At 32.9% G+C, this 21546-nt stretch overlaps 1 protein-coding gene across 1 annotated transcript; it reads left to right on the forward strand.

The window, feature by feature from the left end:
• The first annotated feature begins 7463 nt into the window (after window positions 1–7463).
• On the forward strand, window positions 7464–8078 carry LOC123295825 (recombination-promoting nuclease pSLT051-like). Its single transcript, XM_044877289.1, has one exon. The coding sequence runs from the start codon at window positions 7464–7466 to the stop codon at window positions 8076–8078; it is 615 nt and encodes a 204-aa protein (XP_044733224.1).
• The last annotated feature ends 13468 nt before the right edge of the window (window positions 8079–21546 follow it).

The following is a 21546-nucleotide window of genomic DNA, read 5'->3' on the forward strand; positions in this document are numbered from 1 at the left end:
TTAAGGGTAAAATTCTTTGTAGTTTAGGTGTAAGTAACATCCGAAACTATGAGCCTATCAAAGGTGAGAGAATAATAATTGCTGCTGATAATGATGGCAAAGACGCAGTATCAGTTAATACTGTCATTAAGGCTCAGGAAGAATTAATTAGGCAAGGAGCGACGGTAGCAATAATACGACCACCGGAAAAAGGTGATTTTAATGATATGTTAAAATCCCAAGGGGCCGAATCTATAGACAAGCTTATAGAGCCTGAAATAATAAAATTAACAGCAGCTAGCAAAGTAACAGAACTTAAATCATCCTTAAAAGCAAGTGATGATAGAAAATCACAATTTCAGTCTATAGAATTATTATTTTCAAAATTTGCAAATAACGATAATAAAGGACTAAATAATTTGCAGCAACAGCAAATAAAAGCTCTAGCAAAGTTTGGCACAGCAGAAAATATCGATACTGCTATGCAACTCTACAGAGAAAAAGGTATAGATTCTTGTATGCTCTACAGTAACAAGATTTGCATAGCAGCAATAGAGCAGAAGATACAGAAAGATTTACAAATTATGCAGAATAAATTTGATCCTATTATCATCCTCATCCCTGAAGATTACTTAAATGCCATAGGAAGAGATAAACAAGTAATGCAATATATAAGTCCACGCTCAGAAATAGGTAAAATGGTAAAAAGTGAGTTAAAGCAAGTATCTGAGATCAAACTAAATCAAGGAATAAGAGTTTAGATTATAGTGTAATAATATTTTACCAATTGTCATTGCTAAAGTAAAAGGGACCAGTAAATTGCACGAAAAAGGGACCAGAGAATTTGGTGTAACCTAATAAGGTTATAATGTATCTAGTGATACAATGATAAGAATAAATATGTACACAACAATTATCACCCTTTATAAGCAAGGCAACAGCCAAAGAAATATTGCCAAACTAACGAGGATAGACCGTAAAACAGTAAGAAAAATAGTAAATCGTTATGTAGAGTCTGGTACAGAATATCCTGCACCCTATGAACGATCTTCAGCACTGGATTCTTGGCACGAACAAATAATTGAGTTATTAGAAAAGAATCTAAGTTACATAAGAATTTTTGAAGAGTTAAAAATTCAAGGTTATACAAAAAGTTATGGTTCGCTAACCCGTTATATCAAAAAATATAAGATTCAGAATAACAGTTGCATTCGGTTTCATACTGTAGCAGGAGAGGAAGCACAAGTAGATTTTGGTGACATAGGCTTACAGTATAATGCTCAAGGGCGTACAGTTAAAGCATATGTATTTAATATGCGTTTAAGCTATAGTCGCCTTGATTATTATGGAGTAGTGTTTGATCAAAGTTGTAAAACATGGATACAATGTCATATCAATGCATTTAATTATTTTGCTGGCAGTCCAAAAGTAATAAAACTTGATAATCTTAAAGCTGGGGTGGTAGATAGCAATTTCTTTGAGCCTGTATATCAGAAGGAATTCAAACGTTTAGCTGATCATTATGGGATTTTACTTTCTCCTTGTCGTATATATCAACCTCAAGAAAAAGGCAAAGTAGAATCAGGCATAAAGTATGTCAAAAATAACTTTTTTGCTGGACGTAAATTTCATAGATATGAAGAATTAATACACGATCTTGCCAACTGGTTAAATAAAGCAAATAACCGAATACATGGCACTACTAAAAAAATTCCTCAGGAACTATTTGAGCAAGAAGAAAGTAATAATTTAATACCCTTACCATTAGAAACGTTTGATGTGTCATCGTGGCATAATCGAAAAGTAGCAAAAGATTGTCATATCACCATAGATAATAATTATTATCCCGTACCAGCAAAATATATATACAGTGAAGTATTGGTACAATTATCACCAAACCTTGTTCAAATATTTTCTATACAAAATGATTTAATGATATCCCACCAAAAACATAAATGTGTAAAAAGGCGTAGATGTCACAGAATCCCAATAAACTCAATTACGTCAGCCCAAAAAAGTTGTGAAATCCCGTAGAGAAAAAAATTCTTCGAAAAAAATTTATAAAAATGACATAAATTTATTGAGTAACTTTTCCGTAAAGACGCATTAAAGTATTACATTAGCAACTTTTCGGGGACTTCATACCTACACGCACCTGTACAGGAGAACAAAAGAAAATCGTTAACCCCCTACTACCTCCCTCCTCCCCTCTAATTTTAAGACGTTATAATTTTTTCACAACTTTTTTTAAACATCAAAATTTAAATTTAAACAATCGAAAGTATTCTTCAGATAAAAGTCAAGCACCTACTTAACAAAGGCCTAATTTTATTTTACTAAAGTACGAAAATTATTGGTTTAAATTTCTTGTCAAGTTTCTCCTTAGTACGTATTTATTTTATATTTTACTTCGCAAGTTTTTATTTTTGGATTCGTTTTTCTATTCCGAAAACTTGCGAAGTAAAATATAAAATAAATACGTACTAAGGAGAAACCTACACAAGAAATTTAAACCAATAATTTTCGTACTTTAGTAAAATAAAATTAGGCCTTATTATATTAACATTAGAGGGGAGGAGGGAGGTAGTAGGGGGTTAACGATTTTCTTTTGTTCTCCTGTACAGGTGCGTGTAGGTATGAAGTCACCGAAAAGTTGCTAATGTAATACTTTAATGCGTCTTTACGGAATAGTTACTCAATAAATTTATGTCATTTTTATAAATTTTTTTCGAAGAATTTTTTTCTCTACGGGATTTCACAACTTTTTTGGGCTGACGTAATTGAGTTTATTGGGATTCTGTGACATCTACGCCTTTTTACACATTTATGTTTTTGGTGGGATATCACTTCTTTTTGCCAGGCAATAGTATTTAAGTTGAAAGTGTTTGTAACAATTTAAACTCTCCATTATGAATACATTGAATTACTGTTGAATACTGAGCCTCGAACGTCAAGAGAGATGTCATCAAAATTGTGTTATTTATAAATATTGTAATGAAAATTTCATTTTCATATAACTGATATTGATTATTTTATAATACATTCTATATAATTTACGCCTAATTTGCGTCCTCATGGGTAAACAGTCATGTTTTCGAAAAAATGTTTCTTGCAAAAGTTGGTTATTTGTTTATAAGGAATATTTTTTACATTAAAATTTTTGTTCTATCTATAATGGTTTACAAGATTGGTCCCACAGACCCAGGACTCAATTGACGTATATTGCTCATTTACGAACTTGACCTCACTTTTTACGTCCTGAGTACGCTATAAAAATTTCATCTTAATATTTCTTTTCGTTTTTGTGTTATCGTGTTGGCAGACAGACAGACAGATATTATGTAACTGCAAATATTTAGGCCTTATTTATGGGTAATACGCACAGCTTGATTTCATATAATAGTTCTGCACATGGATTGATCCTGAATATTACAACGGCTCATACAGGGGCCTTATATTTTGTAAGTGCGCATAATTGGGTCTTATATATTGATAATGCGCACACTTTGATCCCATATAATTGTTCTGCGCATGGGATAATCTGGAATATAACAACTGCACATACATGAACCTTAAATTTTGTAAGTGTGCATATTTGGGTCTTATATATTGGAAGTGCGCACTGATTAATCATAAATTATAGTTCTGCGCATGCATTTAACCTGAATCTTACAACTACGCATACGCTGAATTTATATTTTGTTACTGCGCGTATGTAGGCCTTATATATTGCTAGTACACGCATGTGGATTACATGAAATAGTACTGCGCATGGGTTGATTCTAAATATTACAACTGCGCAAACGGGAACCCTATATTTTGTAAATGGGCATATTCGGTCCTTAAATATTGAAAATGCGCATAAATTAATCACAAATGATAGTTCTGCGCATACATTTTACCTGAATCTTAGAACTGCGCATTAGCTTAGTTAATATTTTGCTACTGCGCATATGTAGGCCTTATATATTGCTAGTGCGCACATGTGGATTACATGTAATAGTACTGCGCATGGGTTGATCCTGAATATTACAACTGCGCATACAGGGACTTTATATTTTGTTAGTGCGCATATTTGGGTATTATATCCGGGAAGTGCCCACAGATTAATCAATAATTAAAGTTGTGCGCATGCATTTGTCCTGAATCTTGCAACTGCGCATACGCTAAATTTATATTTTGTTACTGCGCACATGTAGGCCTTAAAAATTGCTAGTGCGCACACGAGGATTAGATGTAATAGTACTGCGCATAGGTTGACCCTCAATTCAAGCAAGTCTCTGTCGAATGTCCAAAATCGCATCTTTCTATAATTTAGAAGTCCCTTAGAATCGGTATAGCTGAATCATTTATAGATAAATCAATTATAGTGGAAGTGATGGAAAAATAATAACGCCACTAACCTTACCATGTTTTGTTATCAAATCTAAACGTGTATACAAAATTTCAACTCAATCGGTTGAAGATATCTGCTTTAAAATTGAGTAATAAGATTCCCCCCCCCCCCCATTTAACAAAATATTGCGGAAGCGACGAGAAAATTCGATCAAGTCAACCATAAAAATTCAATATCATTCAAAGTCAGCGTGCATACAAAATTTCAACGTAATCGATTGAGGGTGTCGGCTTCAAAATTGGGTTGCAAGATTATTTATTGTTGAACATAACAATACCATTGTTTTTAAGAAAATAAAATTCGTTGTCATTGCAACAATTAGTAGTGAACACTACAAGACATATAAGCAAAATGGTTTAAAACATCTTGTGAAATTATATTTATACTTTTTTTAAATTTAAGGACAAAAATAGTTGGATTTTGCATTATCGAAAAAAACAGGGCTGGTTATTTACTTTCTCGAGGGAAAATGATTGTTTTTTCGAAAAAATGTTTCAAACAAAAGTTGTTTATTTTTATGTAAGGAACATTTTTTACATTTAAACTTTTGTTCTATCTCTTACCGTTTTTTCGAAAATTGTAATTTAATTTTTTACTTTATTTGCTTTTCACGAGAAAAAAATTAGTTTTACAACAAAATTTTTCATACAGAATTGTTTAATTTTATGCAAGGAACATTTTTTGCATTTAAACTTTTGTTCTATCTCTTACAGTTTTTGCTATAAAAGCAAATTAAAATTTTCCTAATTAATGTAACATAATAATTTTAATATGTTTTCTACATGGTACTTTGAATTTTATAGGGTCTTATGAATTGAAATATTTTATTTAATTTTTATAATATTTTGAGTTGGAAATATTGAAATACACAGTTAATTTTTGATTATTTATTTAATATTTATTCAAATTTAATCAATATTCAATTAAAATTATATAAATAACAAATTTTTAAGCGTATTTAAGCTTTCCCATACAAATTGTATTGGAAAAAAAACTAGCCTTCTGATTGGTTCATATTTTAACATGTATTTTTAAATGGGGTAAAAATGCACCTTTAATTAGCGAAATTTCCCATTTCCCGTTAAAAATTTTGATATTTGGTATTTTTTCTGGGGTATGATTTTTCTCTAATTTATTTTAACGAAAACCGCATCTTTATACCATTTCTCAGTTTTGCTGTGAATTCATATCACTCAGCAACAAAATTTCGGGGCGTGGCCGTTTTTTGACGCGTTATTGCTCGGAAACGATGAGAGCCGTGAACGTGAGCTTTGATTTACGGCGTCCCAGAGTATATATCTACTTAAGTTGAAAATCTCAACGTTATAGCTCAAGTAGTTTCTGAGATATAAGGGTGTGAAAAAGGGCTATTTGACGTCCTGTATATATAGTCACAGCAAAAGCATACACATTTCACATATACATCATCATACATTACACTTTCAATTTTCGATTTTCCATTTTTTTAAATTAATCTACGCTTTGCACTGCTGTGCTATATGATAGCAAGACACGTTAGAACAGATGGCAAAGGAATATTTACCACTAATTCGTCTCATTATGCCAAATATAAACGTCTATGCCCAGGTTTTATAGAATATAGCGAACATTATCAACAACAAATGCAGCAGATAGGCAATAATTGCAGTTTATTATTAGAGTTATTACAACAAACACGAGTAAATGATTGGCAACGTTGTGCTCGCGGTATTATTTCTTTACGTAAGGTTTACAATGATGAGTTAATAGATAAAGCCTGCCATAGAGCATTACATTACGGTATAACTTCTTACTCTAAAATTAAGAACATCTTAAATAGTAATGCAGTAAACTTACCATTGCCAGAGTTTGGAGGTCAGAATGCAAAACTTGCTTAATTACCTACGCAGCTTTAGATTATCAGGTATAGTCAATAGCTTAAATGAAAGAATTATTTATGCTCAAAATAATAAACTAGGATTTAAAGAATTGCTTTCACTATTATGTGTGAAGATGAAAAATCTCACCGTAAAGATAATAATTACCGTCGTTGTAAAAGTGCTGCTAAATTACCGGTCACTAAAAATTTACAAGACTTTGATTTTCAATTCCAACCAAGTGTTGATACCAAAGTAATAAGTGATTTATCTACTTGTGATTATATTAATACTAAGAGTAATGTCATATTCATAGGTAATTCTGGAACTGGCAAAACTCATCTTGCTATTGGATTAGCATTAAAAGCTTTAACACGAGAATACTCTGTATATTTTACTACGGTCTCGGATATGCTTTATAATTTACATATTGCAGGAGCAGATAATAGCCATCATAAACAGGTTAAATTACTCTTATCATTTGACTTATTAATTCTTGATGAGTTAGGTTTTAAGCAATTACCCAAACATTCAGTAGATGATTTTTTTAATATTATTGCTAAACGATATGAAAATAAATCTACCATTATTACCACAAACAAGGATTTTGAAAGATGGAATGAAATATTTGCTGATGAGTTATTAACTCATGCAATTATTGATCGAGTAGTACATCATGCACATATACTAAACATCACAGGTAAAAGTTATCGTATTAATAACTATAAATCTGGAGGTAATATGACATAAAAAATTTTAAATAAAGTGGTCCCTTTTTCACGTAATTTAGTGGGTCCCTTTTTATTTGACAATGACAACCAATTCAAAAAATGTAAATATATGAGTGAACAAGGAAACCTGCTGGGTGGTCCAGATAAGGATAAGAAGAAAGCTAAGCATGATAAGATATTTCGTAAGGCACTGGAGAATCCTCTAGTTGCCCATGAGTTCTTTAATGCACACTTGCCCCCAAATATTAAAAGTTTAATAGATTTTCCTAGTTTAGCAATGGAAAATACCACTTTTGTAGAAAGCTCTTTAAAGATTCTATCTCTGATGTTTTATTCTCGTGCAAACTTGATAAACAAGACGGATACTTATTTTTACTTGTCGAGCATCAATCAAAAGCAGATTATTTCATGCCTTTTAGGCTATTTAAATATATGATTAATATTTGTGAGCGATATTTAATACAAAATCCTAAGGCTAAGACTTTGCCATTAATATACCCGATGATATTCTTCAATGGTCAGGAGAAATATAATGTTGCAAGGAATTTGTGGGATTTATTTGCTAATAACAAATTAGCAAGAGAATTATGGATTAGTGATTACCAGTTAGTGAATGTCCATGAAATTCCTGATGAAGAGTTTAAACAAAGGATATGGTCAGGGCTATTAGAATTTTTTCTCAAGCATATACATGAGAGGGAATTATTAAAAAGATGGCAAGAAATATCAGATATATTACCGGAATTAACTAAAATAACGATAGGTTATGATTATCTAGAAATGATATTATATTATACATTGACGAAGATAGAGCAAGATGATAAAATAAAACTAGAGAATTTTTTATCAACAAAGTTGAATCCAGAAATAGGAACAAGGCTTATGAGAAGTTTAGCAGAGCATTGGCAACAAGAAGGAAAAGAATTAGGTATTCTTGAAGGCTTACAAGTTGGTGAAGCTCAAGGTATCCAAATTGGGAAAGCTGAAGGAAAAGCTGAAGGGGAATATAATAAAGCAGTAGAGGTAGCAAAGAAAATGTTAGTTCAAGGTTGCAATATTGCTTTAATTTCTAGTGTAACCGGTCTTTATGAAGCTTTTATTAGTTCTTTAGAGTAAACATATTTCTTGTAAAATTTACTCTGCTGTTTGAAAAATCATTTATAAAAAATTCTGAAATAACAAAAAAGTTTTTTGTACACAGCTTACCTCTAAAACTCGTAATACTAAATTAGCGATTTAAAGGGGCATTATAATAGGATTTTTCTTTATAAGGTATTCCCTCCATCAAACAATTGAAATCTTTTAAAAATGCCATTAAAATGGCTTTTATGTTTTTGGATTTAAATCAACCACTTTCATCTGAGAGATGAAAGTTTGATTATAGCGACTAGAAGTCGCATATCATGAGGTGTCCAATTTGTCTAGACTAAAAATTAAGATTTATGAGATATAATTTGCGTTATAATTTTACTCAATAATTTTTGTAAAATACACTTGTTCTGGAGTTAGATATTCCAATGATTGGTGCATTCTTTTTCTATTATAAAAATTTATGTAATCAGTTATAGCATTTTTTGCCTCCTTGACAGTATTTAAAACCATCAAATATATTTTTCCTTGTTTTAATGAACGCCAAAATCTTTCTATAAATACATTATCCAGGGCTCTGCCTTTGCCATCCATACTGATTTTGATTTCACGTTTAATTAGTCTTTCTGTGAAATCTTTTGATGTAAATTGAGAACCTTGATCTGTATTAAAGATTTCAGGATGACCATATTTTATTATAGCTTCTTCAAGTGCATCAATACAAAAGTCACTTTCTAAACTAATAGACACCTTCCAGCTCACAATATAACGACTAAACCAATCAATAATTGCTACCAAATATACAAATCCTTGTGCCATTCTAATGTAAGTGATATCTGTACTCCATACCTGATTTACTTTAATAATTTCAACTCCTTTTAAAAGATATGGATATATTTTATGAGCTTGATTGCACTTACTTAAGTTCATTTTAGGATAGATAGCTTTAATAGCCATTATTCTATAATAACGACTTACTGCCTTGCGACCGATTGTAATTCCAAATGGTACAAGGTGCTCAGACATTATTCTTGCTCCAAAGTAAGGATGCTGCGTGTATATTTTATCAATCACTTGCATTATTTTTAAGTCTCTTTGGGTTAAGCCTTTTGGCTTGTAATAATAGCTAGATTTTTTAATAAAAAGTAGAGCACATTGCCTAGAAATACTTAGATTACTACAATCTTTTTGTAGTTAAGTGGGATAGGGTTAACACCCTCGCCTTTAGGCGAACACTTTAGTATAATCTATCTAATAGGTAACTAGAGGAAGAGATGGAATATAGGAGAGGGCCTCATAGCTTGTATGATTTAAAGTATCATATAGTGTTTTGTACAAAGTACAGGTATAGAGTTTAACTGGGCAAATAGCAAGTAGAGCAAGGGAAGTAATTCAGGAAATATGTGCAGCTAATTACATAGATATAATTAGTGGCAGCATAAGTCCTGATCATGTTCATATATTAGTATCAGTTCCACCAAGTATCTCAATATCTAAGGTGTTACAATATATTAAAGGAAAGAGTAGTCGTAAATTGCTACAGGAATTTGAACTACTTCGTAAGCGATATTGGGGTCAACATCTTTGGGCTAGAGGGTATTTTGTTGTTACAGTTGGTAATGTGAATTCAGAAGCAGTACAGAAGTATATAGAGCAACAAGAAGAATATCATAAAAAAGATGATTTTAGAATATCAGGGTTTTAGCGTTTATGCTTTTATTCTGGGCTCTGTCCAAATAAGTGTGTAAATTTCTCAAAGGTTATATAAAGAACATTATAACTTAAGGAGAAATTAATATGACTCAAAAACAAAATGAAGCAATGAACCAAGCCATAGATTTATTGATCAATAATGATACAGATATATCAACTTTATTTAAAGAAGATGGTTTATTAAAACAGTTAACTAAGCGTCTTGTGGAGAAGGCATTGCAGTCAGAGATGAATAATCATTTAGGATATAGCAAATATAGTCAGAGTGATATTGAGAATTCGCGTAATGGTTAAAATGTAAAGAACCTCATGACAAAGAATAGTGCTGTTGAGATTGAAGTACCAAGGGATAGGAATAGTAGTTTTGAACCAGCATTAATAGCAAAGCGTCAAAGAAGGTTTGATGGATTTGATGACAAAGTGCTATCATTATACGCTAAAGGCATGAGCTTATCAGATATAAAGATTCAACTGCAAGAATTGTATGGAGCTGATATTAGTGAGAGCTTAATTAGTCAAATTACTGATGATATAATTGAGGATGTTAAGCTATGGCAGAGTCGTCCACTGGACTCAGTATATGCTATAGTGTTTTTTGATTGTTTAATAGTAAAAGTACGTCAGGATAAACGTATTACCAATAAATCAGTATATGTTGCATTAGGTATTGATTTACAAGGACAGAAAGATATTTTAGGATTATGGATCAGTGAAAATGAAGGTGCTAAATTTTGGCTTAGTAATTTTACTGAGATGAAAAACAGGGGTATGCAAGATATGTTAATTGCCTGCAGCGATAACTTGACTGGTATGTCTGAAGCTATAGGAGCATTTTTTCCAAAGACTGAGCATCAATTATGTATTGTACATCAAATCAGAAATAGTTTAAGATATGTATCTTATAAGGACCGTAAAGAACTTGCAGGTGATTTAAAACCTATTTATACTGCTAGTACTGAAGAAGAAGCACATCTTGCTTGGGAAAGTTTTGAAGAATAATTTAATAATTTTCTTAGGCTATCCTGAAGAAATAAGGAAAATAATTTATACAACTAATGCTGTGGAATCTGTCAATAGTCAGTTACGTAAGGTGACTAAAAATAAGAGAGTTTTCCCAAATGATAATGCTGTTTTTAAAAGCTTATATTTGGCAATTGATTATATGACTAGAAAATGGTCTATGCCTGTCCCAAATTGGAACGCGGCTATGGCTCATTTTTTAATTAAATTTGAAGGAAGAATCTAGGGCTTTGAAAAAATTTACACAGTTAATTGGAAAGACTCCTTATTTATCAAAACTACAGTGGTTTATACAAACAAAATGACTACAAAAATACTTTTTCAACAGTTCGCTGATATTAATACACATAACACTTTCAGGAGTTGCGCATTTAGCAAAATTGCGTATCAGCTAAAAGCCATCCGATGGATAGTCCACTTTTCGCTTTTCGCATGTTCTGTTACGGCAATCCAAATGATGACAAAGATTCTTAAGTATCTGCTCATATGCAAGGAGTTGTGACATAGTCCAATTAAATCGACTCAAAATATTATATGCATTATTGATGTTAATATTAATATAAGCTGTATTAAACCTATCATTAGAGAGTAACTTTCTTAATCTTGTTTCCTGTGTCTTTTTATATTCATCGTGGTTTGCTGTACCAAATTCTGCTGTATTATGCATCTCTCTGCTACGTATTTGTATTTCTATATTACGTTTATAGATATTAATTATGACATGTAAGGAACGGTAGCCATTATCCTCAGGATTAGTAATATAGTCTTTAAACTTCTTTACATCAACAGAATAAATATTGTAAATAATATCTAATACTTTATAACAGTCTTCTTTTTTATTAACTATAATCCTAAAAGCAATTAGGTCCTTCAATTCTTTCACAGTGGTAGCTTTTTTTAATATCTTCTTTAAAACAGAACAAGGAGATTTTAATCTGTAATGTATTTCAGCAGCTATATTAGCTTTATATAGTTTAGTGCTAATAGCAGCTATGATATTATGTAAATCATTAGTATTTATACCTTGCATAATTAACATTTATAATAAATTATAACGTTTGTTATCAATTACTAGCGTCTAAAGCCGGTAGTTTGGTTTACGCTTGCAAAGCAGATTAAAAGCGTAAACGCTAAAACTCTGATATTCTTAAATCATCTTTTTTATGATATTCTTCTTGTTGCTCTATATACTTCTGTACTGCTTCTGAATTCACATTACCAACTGTAACAACAAAATACCCTCTAGCCCAAAGTTGTTGACCCCAATATCGCTTACGAAGTAGTTCAAATTCCTGTAGCAATTTACGACTACTCTTTCCTTTAATATATTGTAACACCTTAGATATTGAGATACTCGGTGGAACTGATACTAATATATGAACATGATCAGGACTTATGCTGCCACTAATTATATCTATGTAATTAGCTGCACATATTTCCTGAATTACTTCCCTTGCTCTACTTGCTATTTGCCCAGTTAAAACTCTATACCTGTACTTTGTACAAAACACTATATGATACTTTAAATCATACAGGCTATGAGACCCTCTCCTATATTCCATCTCTTCCTCTAGTAACCTATTAGATAGATTATACTAAAGTGTTCGCCTAAAGGCGAGGGTGTTAACCCTATCCCACTTAACTACATAAAAATATATTAATTATTTTCCTCTTCCTGCTGTTTATACCATAGTTCTGCATAATAGCCTTTTTGTTTCAGTAAGGTTTTATGGTTGCCACGCTTGACTATATAGCCATATCTAACACAATAATCTCGTCTGCTTCAATTATTGTTGATAAACGATGAGCAATAATTAAGGTAGTATAATGCTCAGATATTTCTTTAAGACTTGCCTGAATCAGCTTCTCAGTTTTAGTATCAAGTGAGCTTGTCGCTTCATCAAATACATATATTGATGGATTTTTGAGTAACGTCCTTGCTATAGCGATGCGTTGCTTCTCACCGCCTGAAAGCTTTAAACCTCGCTCACCTACTTGAGTATTATACCCTTCCGGCAAACTAGTAATAAACTCATGAATATGGGCGTTCTTTGAAGCAGCTATAACCTCATCATAGCTAGCCGAATTATCACCATAAGCGATATTGTAATATATCGTATCATTGAACAAGACAGTATCTTGCGGCACGATTCCAATAGATTTGCGAAGCGAGCTTTGTGTAACCCCTCTTATATCCTGTCCGTCTATAGTAATACTGCCGCTTTTGATCTGAAAAGCAAACGTGAGATGGTTGACTTACCAGCCCCGCTACTCCCGACTATCGCAAGCGTCTTACCACTATCTATAGTAAAGCTGATATTATGTAAAATTGGACGTTCTTGATTATAAGCAAAATTCACCTCTTTAAAAGCGACTACGCCTTTTAATATAGAAAGCTCTTTAGCGTCTTTTTTTTCTTCCATACCAACTAGGGCATTCTTAATCTCTCTATAAGCAAAACCAAGTATTGAAAGTGGGATTGATAGCTGGAAAAGATAAGTATTAACCATGATTAAATCGCCAACAGTCATTTTACCTTGATTTATTTTAATCGCCGATAGTATCATAAGAGCGACAAGCCCAAGGGATATTATAAAATTCTGCCCTTTATTTAAAATGGATAGGCTATTAGTTGTCTTCGTTGCTGATTTTTCATAAATTTGTAGTGCCTCATTAAATTTAGAGGCTTCATATTTCTCATTACTAAAATATTTAACGGTCTCAAAATTCAGCAGGCTATCGATTGCCCTATTATTTGCGATATTGTCGCTTTGATTCATCTCTCGTGCAAACGAAATCCGCCAAGTACTAATTAGGAAAGTGTAAAGAACGTAAATTGACATGGTTACTAAAATAGTGAAAGAAAACCAAATGCCATATACATACCATAATATCCCGCTTACAAGGATGATTTCCACACTTGTTGGAAGAATATTAAATAATGAATAACGCAGCACCGCTTCTATGCCTTTAGTGCCACGCTCTATTGACCTACTTAAGCCGCCGGTTTTTCGTGTAATATGAAAACGCATGCTTAAATTATGCATATGCTTAAAGACATTAAGAGCAATAAGCCTAGTCGCTTGATGCCCTACTTTTGAGAAAATAATATTGCGTAACTCGCTAAATATCTGAACAAATATTTTAGTCCCACCATATACCATAATCATGCCGATAATAACCGAAAGGGCTAGATTTTTATTTAAGCCGTCTATTACATATTTATAAACTATTGGTATGAAAATATTTATTACTTTAGCAAGCAACAAACAAATAAGCGAAGTAACAATCCGCAAACGTATGTTAAATTCTTTCGACCATAAATAAGGCAGAAGTGAATAGAATGAATTTTTATGTTGATTTTGATTAGGCATTGTTTGATGTATTGTTACGTGGATTAGTTTTGTTCTTGTCATCTCGCGAGCTTGTCCAGCAGTGTTTCATGACTTTTATGTCATTCCCGCGTAGGCGGGAATCCAGAAATACATTCGCCTAAATCGTTCCATTTAGGATTAATACTTTCTATCAATTTTATTTTCCAACTACGATTCCATTTTTTTAAAGCTTTTTCTCTAGCAAGAGCTTCTTTGATTTCAACAAATTCTTCTGTATAAACAAGTTTTATAATATGATATTTTGATGTAAATCCTTTAATCACTTTTTGCTTATTGATCTGTCAACACTTTTCCGGACAGTTGTTTAAGCACATTTGTGTCTTTCTTCGTATTTTACTGGTGATAAATAATCATGAGCAGAATGCATTCTTATACGGTTGTAAAACACCTCTATATATTCAAATATGGTATGTTTGGCCTCCTCCATTGTTTTAAATTTATGTTGATACATTAATTCTGTTTTTATAGTATGAAAGAAACTCTCAGCAACAGCATTATCCCAACAATTTCCTTTACGACTCATACTCTGTTTGATACCATGTTGTTTTATAATTTTTAAATGACTATCAGAACAATATTGGCTTCCTCTATCAGTATGCCAAATAAGACCTTTTGCTGGTTTACGCTGCCATATTGCCATTAATAAAGCATTATTAACCAAATCAGCCTTCATATTATTACTCATAGACCATCCTATAATTTTTCTAGAAAATAGATCAATAACCGTTGCTAAATATAACCACCCTTCACTAGTTGGAATATAAGTTATATCTCCAACTCAATAACAATTAGCCTCAGGAACTGTAAAATTTCTCTCTAATAAATTCGGAGCAATTTGCTTGTTATGATGAGCGTCAGTAGTTGCTTTGAATTTACGCTTAGTTTTACATATTAGACTCGCTTTTTTCATTAGTTTTGCAATGCGCCTACTAATAATGATACTTTGTCTAGATAGCTCCTTTTAAATAGGTCTAGTGCCGTACTTACTTCTACCTTCTTTAAAGATAATTTCAATTTTGTTTGTTAATTCATGATCTTCTCGATCCCTATTACATCCAGAATTATTTAACCATTCATAATAACCACTACGTGATACTTTCATCAATTTACACATATAAGAAATAGAAAAATTACCTGCATTTTCCTTAATCCACGCGTACCTTATCGGGATTCTTTTGCATAGTACGCGGCAGCCTTTTTTAATAAATCACGTTCCTGTGTGACTTTATATAATTCTTTTTTTAATTTCTTTAATTTATCATACAGATGTTCATCATCTCTCATTACTTCCTTGGATTTTGAATATTTATTAATCCAATTATATAAACTAGATTTTGTAATACCTAATTCTCTAGCTGTTTGGGCAAAAGGTTGCTTTGTCTCAATTGCTAATTTAATAGCTGATTCTTTAAATTCAGCTGGGTATATCTTTGGCTTTATATCTTTCATGCTTATCCTTCTGGTTAATATTGTCTATTATTAACTGTCCGGATAACTATATCCACATCAGACAACTTTAATTGAGTTAATTTTCATATCAATTACTACCGTCTAAAGCCGGTAGTTTGGTTTACGCTTGCAAAGCAGATTAAAAGCGTAAACGTTAAAACTCTGATATTCTAAAATAATCTTTTTTATGATATTCTTCTTGTTGCTCTATATACTTCTGTACTGCTTCTGAATTCACATTACCAACTGTAACAACAAAATACCCTCTAGCCCAAAGATGTTGACCCCAATATCGCTTACGAAGTAGTTCAAATTCCTGTAGCAATTTACGACTACTCTTTCCTTTAATATATTGTAACACCTTAGATATTGAGATACTCGGTGGAACTGATACTAATATATGAACATGATCAGGACTTATGCTGCCACTAATTATATCTATGTAATTAGCTGCACATATTTTCTGAATTACTTCCCTTGCTCTACTTGCTATTTGCCCAGTTAAAACTGTATACCTGTACTTTGTACAAAACACTATATGATACTTTAAATCATACAGGCTATGAGACCCTCTCCTATATTCCATCTCTTCCTCTAGTAACCTATTAGATAGATTATACTAAAGTGTTCGCCTAAAGGCGAGGGTGTTAACCCTATCCCACTTAACTACATAAACCTACTAATTTAAATCACTTAAAAATATACTGACCATTGTCGGCATATATACTACTACAAAAAGTAGCGATAAAAACACGGTGGCAGCGACCTTTTCAGGATAAAATTTTTGTAAATTTGCTATAACTATGGTATTTACAGCTAAGGGTGCTGTAGAAAGTAGCTTTAACGCATTATAATAATCATTATTATACCATTTTGTTACAAAATGATCAAACATGATAAATAGCCCTACCTCTAACGGAAAAAATAAGAATTTAGCAGCAAAAGTAGCCAGAGTAAATTTTATATCCACTTCAAATTTTTGAAGTGATGAAAGAGCAAGACCTACCATAACCATACCTAGTATAGAAAAAGAACCTGTGGTGTCTCTGTCAAGTTAAATAAATTATTGTACCTAGGTATCTAAAGTGTCACTACCGGTACATTTGTACATTTTATATTCTATGATAATTAGATATGACATCTGACACACACGCCAACTAAGCTCAGTGGGAACGAAGTGATTAGAACTTGTTCTCAGTCAGTATCTAAGCATCAAACATTCAGTATTCATCAATCATTATACAAGCGAAGTTGAATTTATGAACAAGCGGCTAAATGTATTTTAATTAAATAAAATTTAATATAATAATTAATAAAAGTCTTGATTTGATTTCTAATTACACCAAACCAGCCACAGTGGTGACCCTCGTGAGTTTGAATTAAATATTTTAATGTTAAAATTGGGAAATTGTGTAATTTTGGAAATAATCAAGACAAAAACAACAAAAATCGATGCCATTTGTAAATTTTTTTCATGTGTCCATAGTGCTAAATAAAAACATTTTTTCATCGTATTCAAAACTGTGATTTAAAAAAGCAAACATTTATTTTAATATGAATTTAATTGAGTGATTAAAATTATTTAAATAACAATTAAAGTGAATGACATTAGTGTTTTTGGTGTGTGTTTTTTGAATAAACAATCTGAATTGAAATGCCAGACAACGACAACCCAGATGCGAATAATGGAAGACAACTTCAAGTATCGCGAGTTTCCATAAAAATACCACCATTTTGGAGGAAAAACGTGGGTTTGTGGTTTACTCAAGTCGAATCACAGTTCATAACATCCAATATTACAAATGTAATGACCAAATTCCACTACGTACTTGCTGCTATAGAGAGTGAGATACTCGATGAGGTTAGTGATTTTGTAATAAATCCTCCGGCAACGGAAGTGTATACCAAATTTAAACAAAAATTGATCGAACAATTTTCGGATTCAGAGGCTCGTAAAATTAAAAAGCTATTAACTGAATTAGAACTTGGGGATAATCGTCCATCGACATTACTGCGTGAGATGAAACAATTAGCAGGAAGCCAACTTACTGATGAATTTTTACGCTCATTATTTTTACAGCGTATGCCCCAAAATGTACGCTCAGTGTTAGCAACTAGTTCAGAAACCGTGGAGAAATTAGCTCTGATGGCTGATAAAATTGTCGAGATTGCCTCACCATCATATTCAGAGGTTAATAGTGCCTCAACAAGTCAACAACCCACAGTGCATGATCAAATTTCAGCTTTATCGAAACAAATTGATGTTTTGACAGCGCAAATAAACGAAATAAAAACTAATTCGAATAATAAATCTAGATCGCGTAGTCGTTCTAGGTCAAATTCCAGGAATATTAACAAGCATCCATCATGTTGGTATCATCATAAATTCGGGTCGAATGCACGCAATTGCATATTACCTTGCAATTTTTGCAAATCACAAACTAATACGCCTAAAAAGGTTTGCAACCCGGAAAATTGAATGATCCGTTGCTATGTGCGGCGAAGCACGGATCTTCATCACGCCGCTTATTTGTTTTTGACAGAAATTCTAACGCTGAATTTCTGGTTGACACAGGAGCTGATATTTCTGTCATTCCCGCTAAAAATTTTCCAAATCGTAAACTGGCGGAATATAAATTATTCGCTGCAAATTCTTCAAAAATTAATACGTATGGTGAAAAAGTTTTGCTTCTCAACTTCGGTTTACGTCGTGATTTTAAGTGGATTTTTGTTATTGCGGACGTAGATCAAAACATTTTAGGAGCAGATTTTCTTAGAAAATTCAATATACTTGTTGACATGAAGAATGGAACATTGATTGATGGTACTACATCGATTCGATCGGATGGCCATATTCGAGAAATTAATTCACAACCTATATCATCTCTTAATTTAACAAATGTGGAAAAAGTTTACTCAGATATTGTAAATAAATTCGCTGATATCACTAAACCTCACATGTTAACTGATAAAATTACTCATGATACGAAACACTTTATTGTTACTAATGGACCACCGGTGTTCGCCAGGGCACGTCGTTTATGTCCACAAAAACTAGAATCTGCAAAACGTGAATTCCAAATAATGATTGATATGGGGATTTGTCGACCGTCTAAGAGTGATTGGGCAAGTCCATTACATCTAGTCAAAAAGAATGATGGTAGCTATAGACCGTGTGGTGACTATCGAGCGCTTAACGCTATTACAGTTCCAGACAGGTATCCCGTACCACACATACAGGATTTCAACCACTTTTTATTTGGTAAAACTATATTTTCGAAAATTGACCTCGTCCGTGCGTTTAATCAAATCCCTGTCCATCAAGACGACATACCCAAGACGGCAGTCATAACTCCCTTTGGTTTATTTGAATTCTTATTTCTTCCATTTAGATTACGAAATGCTGCCCAAACTTTCCAGAGGTTTATTCATTCGGTGCTGCGCAATCTCGAATTTTGTTACGCTTACATAGATGACATTTTAATTGCATCATCTAGTGAGGCGGAACATTGTAAACACTTGGAAACAGTATTCAATCGACTACATGAACATGGAATTACTATCAATCTTAATAAAAGCCTGTTCGGGAAAAGCGAGGTACCTTTCCTTGGGTATTTAGTCAACCACAAGGGTATCGCACCACTTCCAGAACGCATTGAAGCTATTAAAAATTACCTATTACCAGATTCAGTAGCAGATCTACGAAAATTTCTTGGTATTCTTAATTATTACCGGCGTAGCATGCCAAATATTGCCTACATTCAATCGCCTCTTATTAATTTAACTCAGAATAAGAAGAAGCGTGATAAAACTAAAATTATTTGGTGTGAACAAACCGTCGAATCTTTCAATAAATTGAAAACAAAACTATCCAACGCAGCGATATTGGCACATCCAAATCCTTCTGCGTCTTTAATTTTAATGGTCGGTGCATCAGATTCCGCCATAGGAGGTGTCTTAGAACAACAAGATGGTGATATACGACAGCCATTATCTTTCTTCTCAAAGAAATTGAGCGATACTCAACGACGAAATAGCACCTATGACCGAGAATTGTTAGCCATATATCTCTCAATAAGACATTTCAGATACATGCTCGAAGCTCGGCAATTTGTTATATTAACCGATCATAAACCACTTACGTACGCATTTAAGAAGATTAATGAAAATGCATCACCACGGCAGGTGAGACACCTAGATTTTATTTCCCAATTTTCTACCGATATTCGGCATATTTCCGGGGAAAACAATATTGTGGCTGATGCTTTATCAAGAATTCAAGAAATTGTTACGCCTAACACTGTTCCGTTCGAAGAAATAGCTCAGGCGCAACAAAACGATCTAGAATTGTTCAATTTAATGGCATCTTCGCAAACATCATTAAAACTTAAAAAGATACAGACAGAATTTAGCACAGTCCCACTAGTGTGTGATGTTGCTAATGAAGGTATACGACCGTACATTCCTAAAGACTTCAGAAGATGTGTATTTGATGCTGTGCATAACCTTTCACATCCAGGTGTTAAAAGCACATTAAAAATGATTTCAAAACGTTTTGTTTGGCCGCATATGCGTCGTGACTGTACTGCATGGGCTCAAGCTTGTACATCGTGTCAAAAATCAAAAATTTGGAGACATAACAAGAGCCCGTTAGGTGAATTTAGCATTCCTAACACAAAATTCACGCATTTAAATATCGATATAATTGGTCCGTTACCTCCATCAAGAGGATTCAAATACTGTGTGACTATGATAGATCGATTTTCAAGGTGGCCAGAGGCCGTTCCAGTCTCTGACATTACAGCTGAGACCGTCGCACAAGTGATTTATGAGGTATTGATCAGTAGATTTGGTACACCCTGTAAGATAAATACTGACCGTGGACGACAATTTGAGTCTACACTTTTCACGTCATTATCCAGGCTTCTTGGAGTTAAACATATTCGAACAACAGCTTACCACCCAGCTTCAAATGGGAAAATCGAACGGTGGCATCGCTCATTGAAATCAGCATTGAAATGCCATCTCACTGATCGGTGGGTAGACGTTCTTCCTAGTGTATTACTCGGTCTACGAATGGCTGTTATAAGTGATCTCAAAGTGTGTCCAGCTGAAATGCTTTACGGACAGACAATAAGACTTCCTGGTGAATTTTTTTTTACATCTCAAGAAAACGTACAATGTGATACGGATACCTTTATTACCAAGTTGAAAAATACTATGCACAATTTTAAACCACAGACTGTCCCATCACATGGCAATCCCAAAGTGTTAGTGCAACCCAAACTAAACCAGTGTGAATATGTGTTTGTACGGTACGATGGAGTTCGAAAACCACTTCAACCACCATATAATGGACCGTTTCGCGTAATCAAACGCTATGAAAAATATTTCACAATAGACAATAAGGGTAAACGGGACAATATTAGTGTTGATCGACTGAAGCCCGCTTACATTTTGAAAAGTGAGAGTGATAATTCCCTACCTACGGATACATTTGTGACTGATAAAGTTCCAGAACCAAAAGTAACTCGTTCAGGACGAGAAGTGCGCTTTCCTACTAAATATTTATAGTGTTCAAGTGTTATCATTTTTTTTACAAGAATATTTGTTTATCGAAACATTCTATTTAAAATTTTTTAGAATTAAATTATTATTTATTTAATATTGAACAATCTGCGTTAAATGTGAATTCATGTTAATTATTTGTTATATTTGTTAACGTATTGATTCAAACCTAATCGCATAATAATTTTTTCTCTGTAATTTTTTTTCTGTATCGCTTTCACTGAGGGGGGAGTAATGTGGTGTCTCTGTCCAGTTAAATAAATTGTCGTACCTAGGTATCTAAAGTGTCACTACCGGTACATTTGTACATTTTATATTCTATGATAATTAGATATGACATCTGACACTCA

Source organism: Chrysoperla carnea, chromosome 1, assembly GCF_905475395.1.
Source record: "Chrysoperla carnea chromosome 1, inChrCarn1.1, whole genome shotgun sequence".
Classification (NCBI taxonomy): Eukaryota; Metazoa; Arthropoda; class Insecta; order Neuroptera; family Chrysopidae; genus Chrysoperla; species Chrysoperla carnea.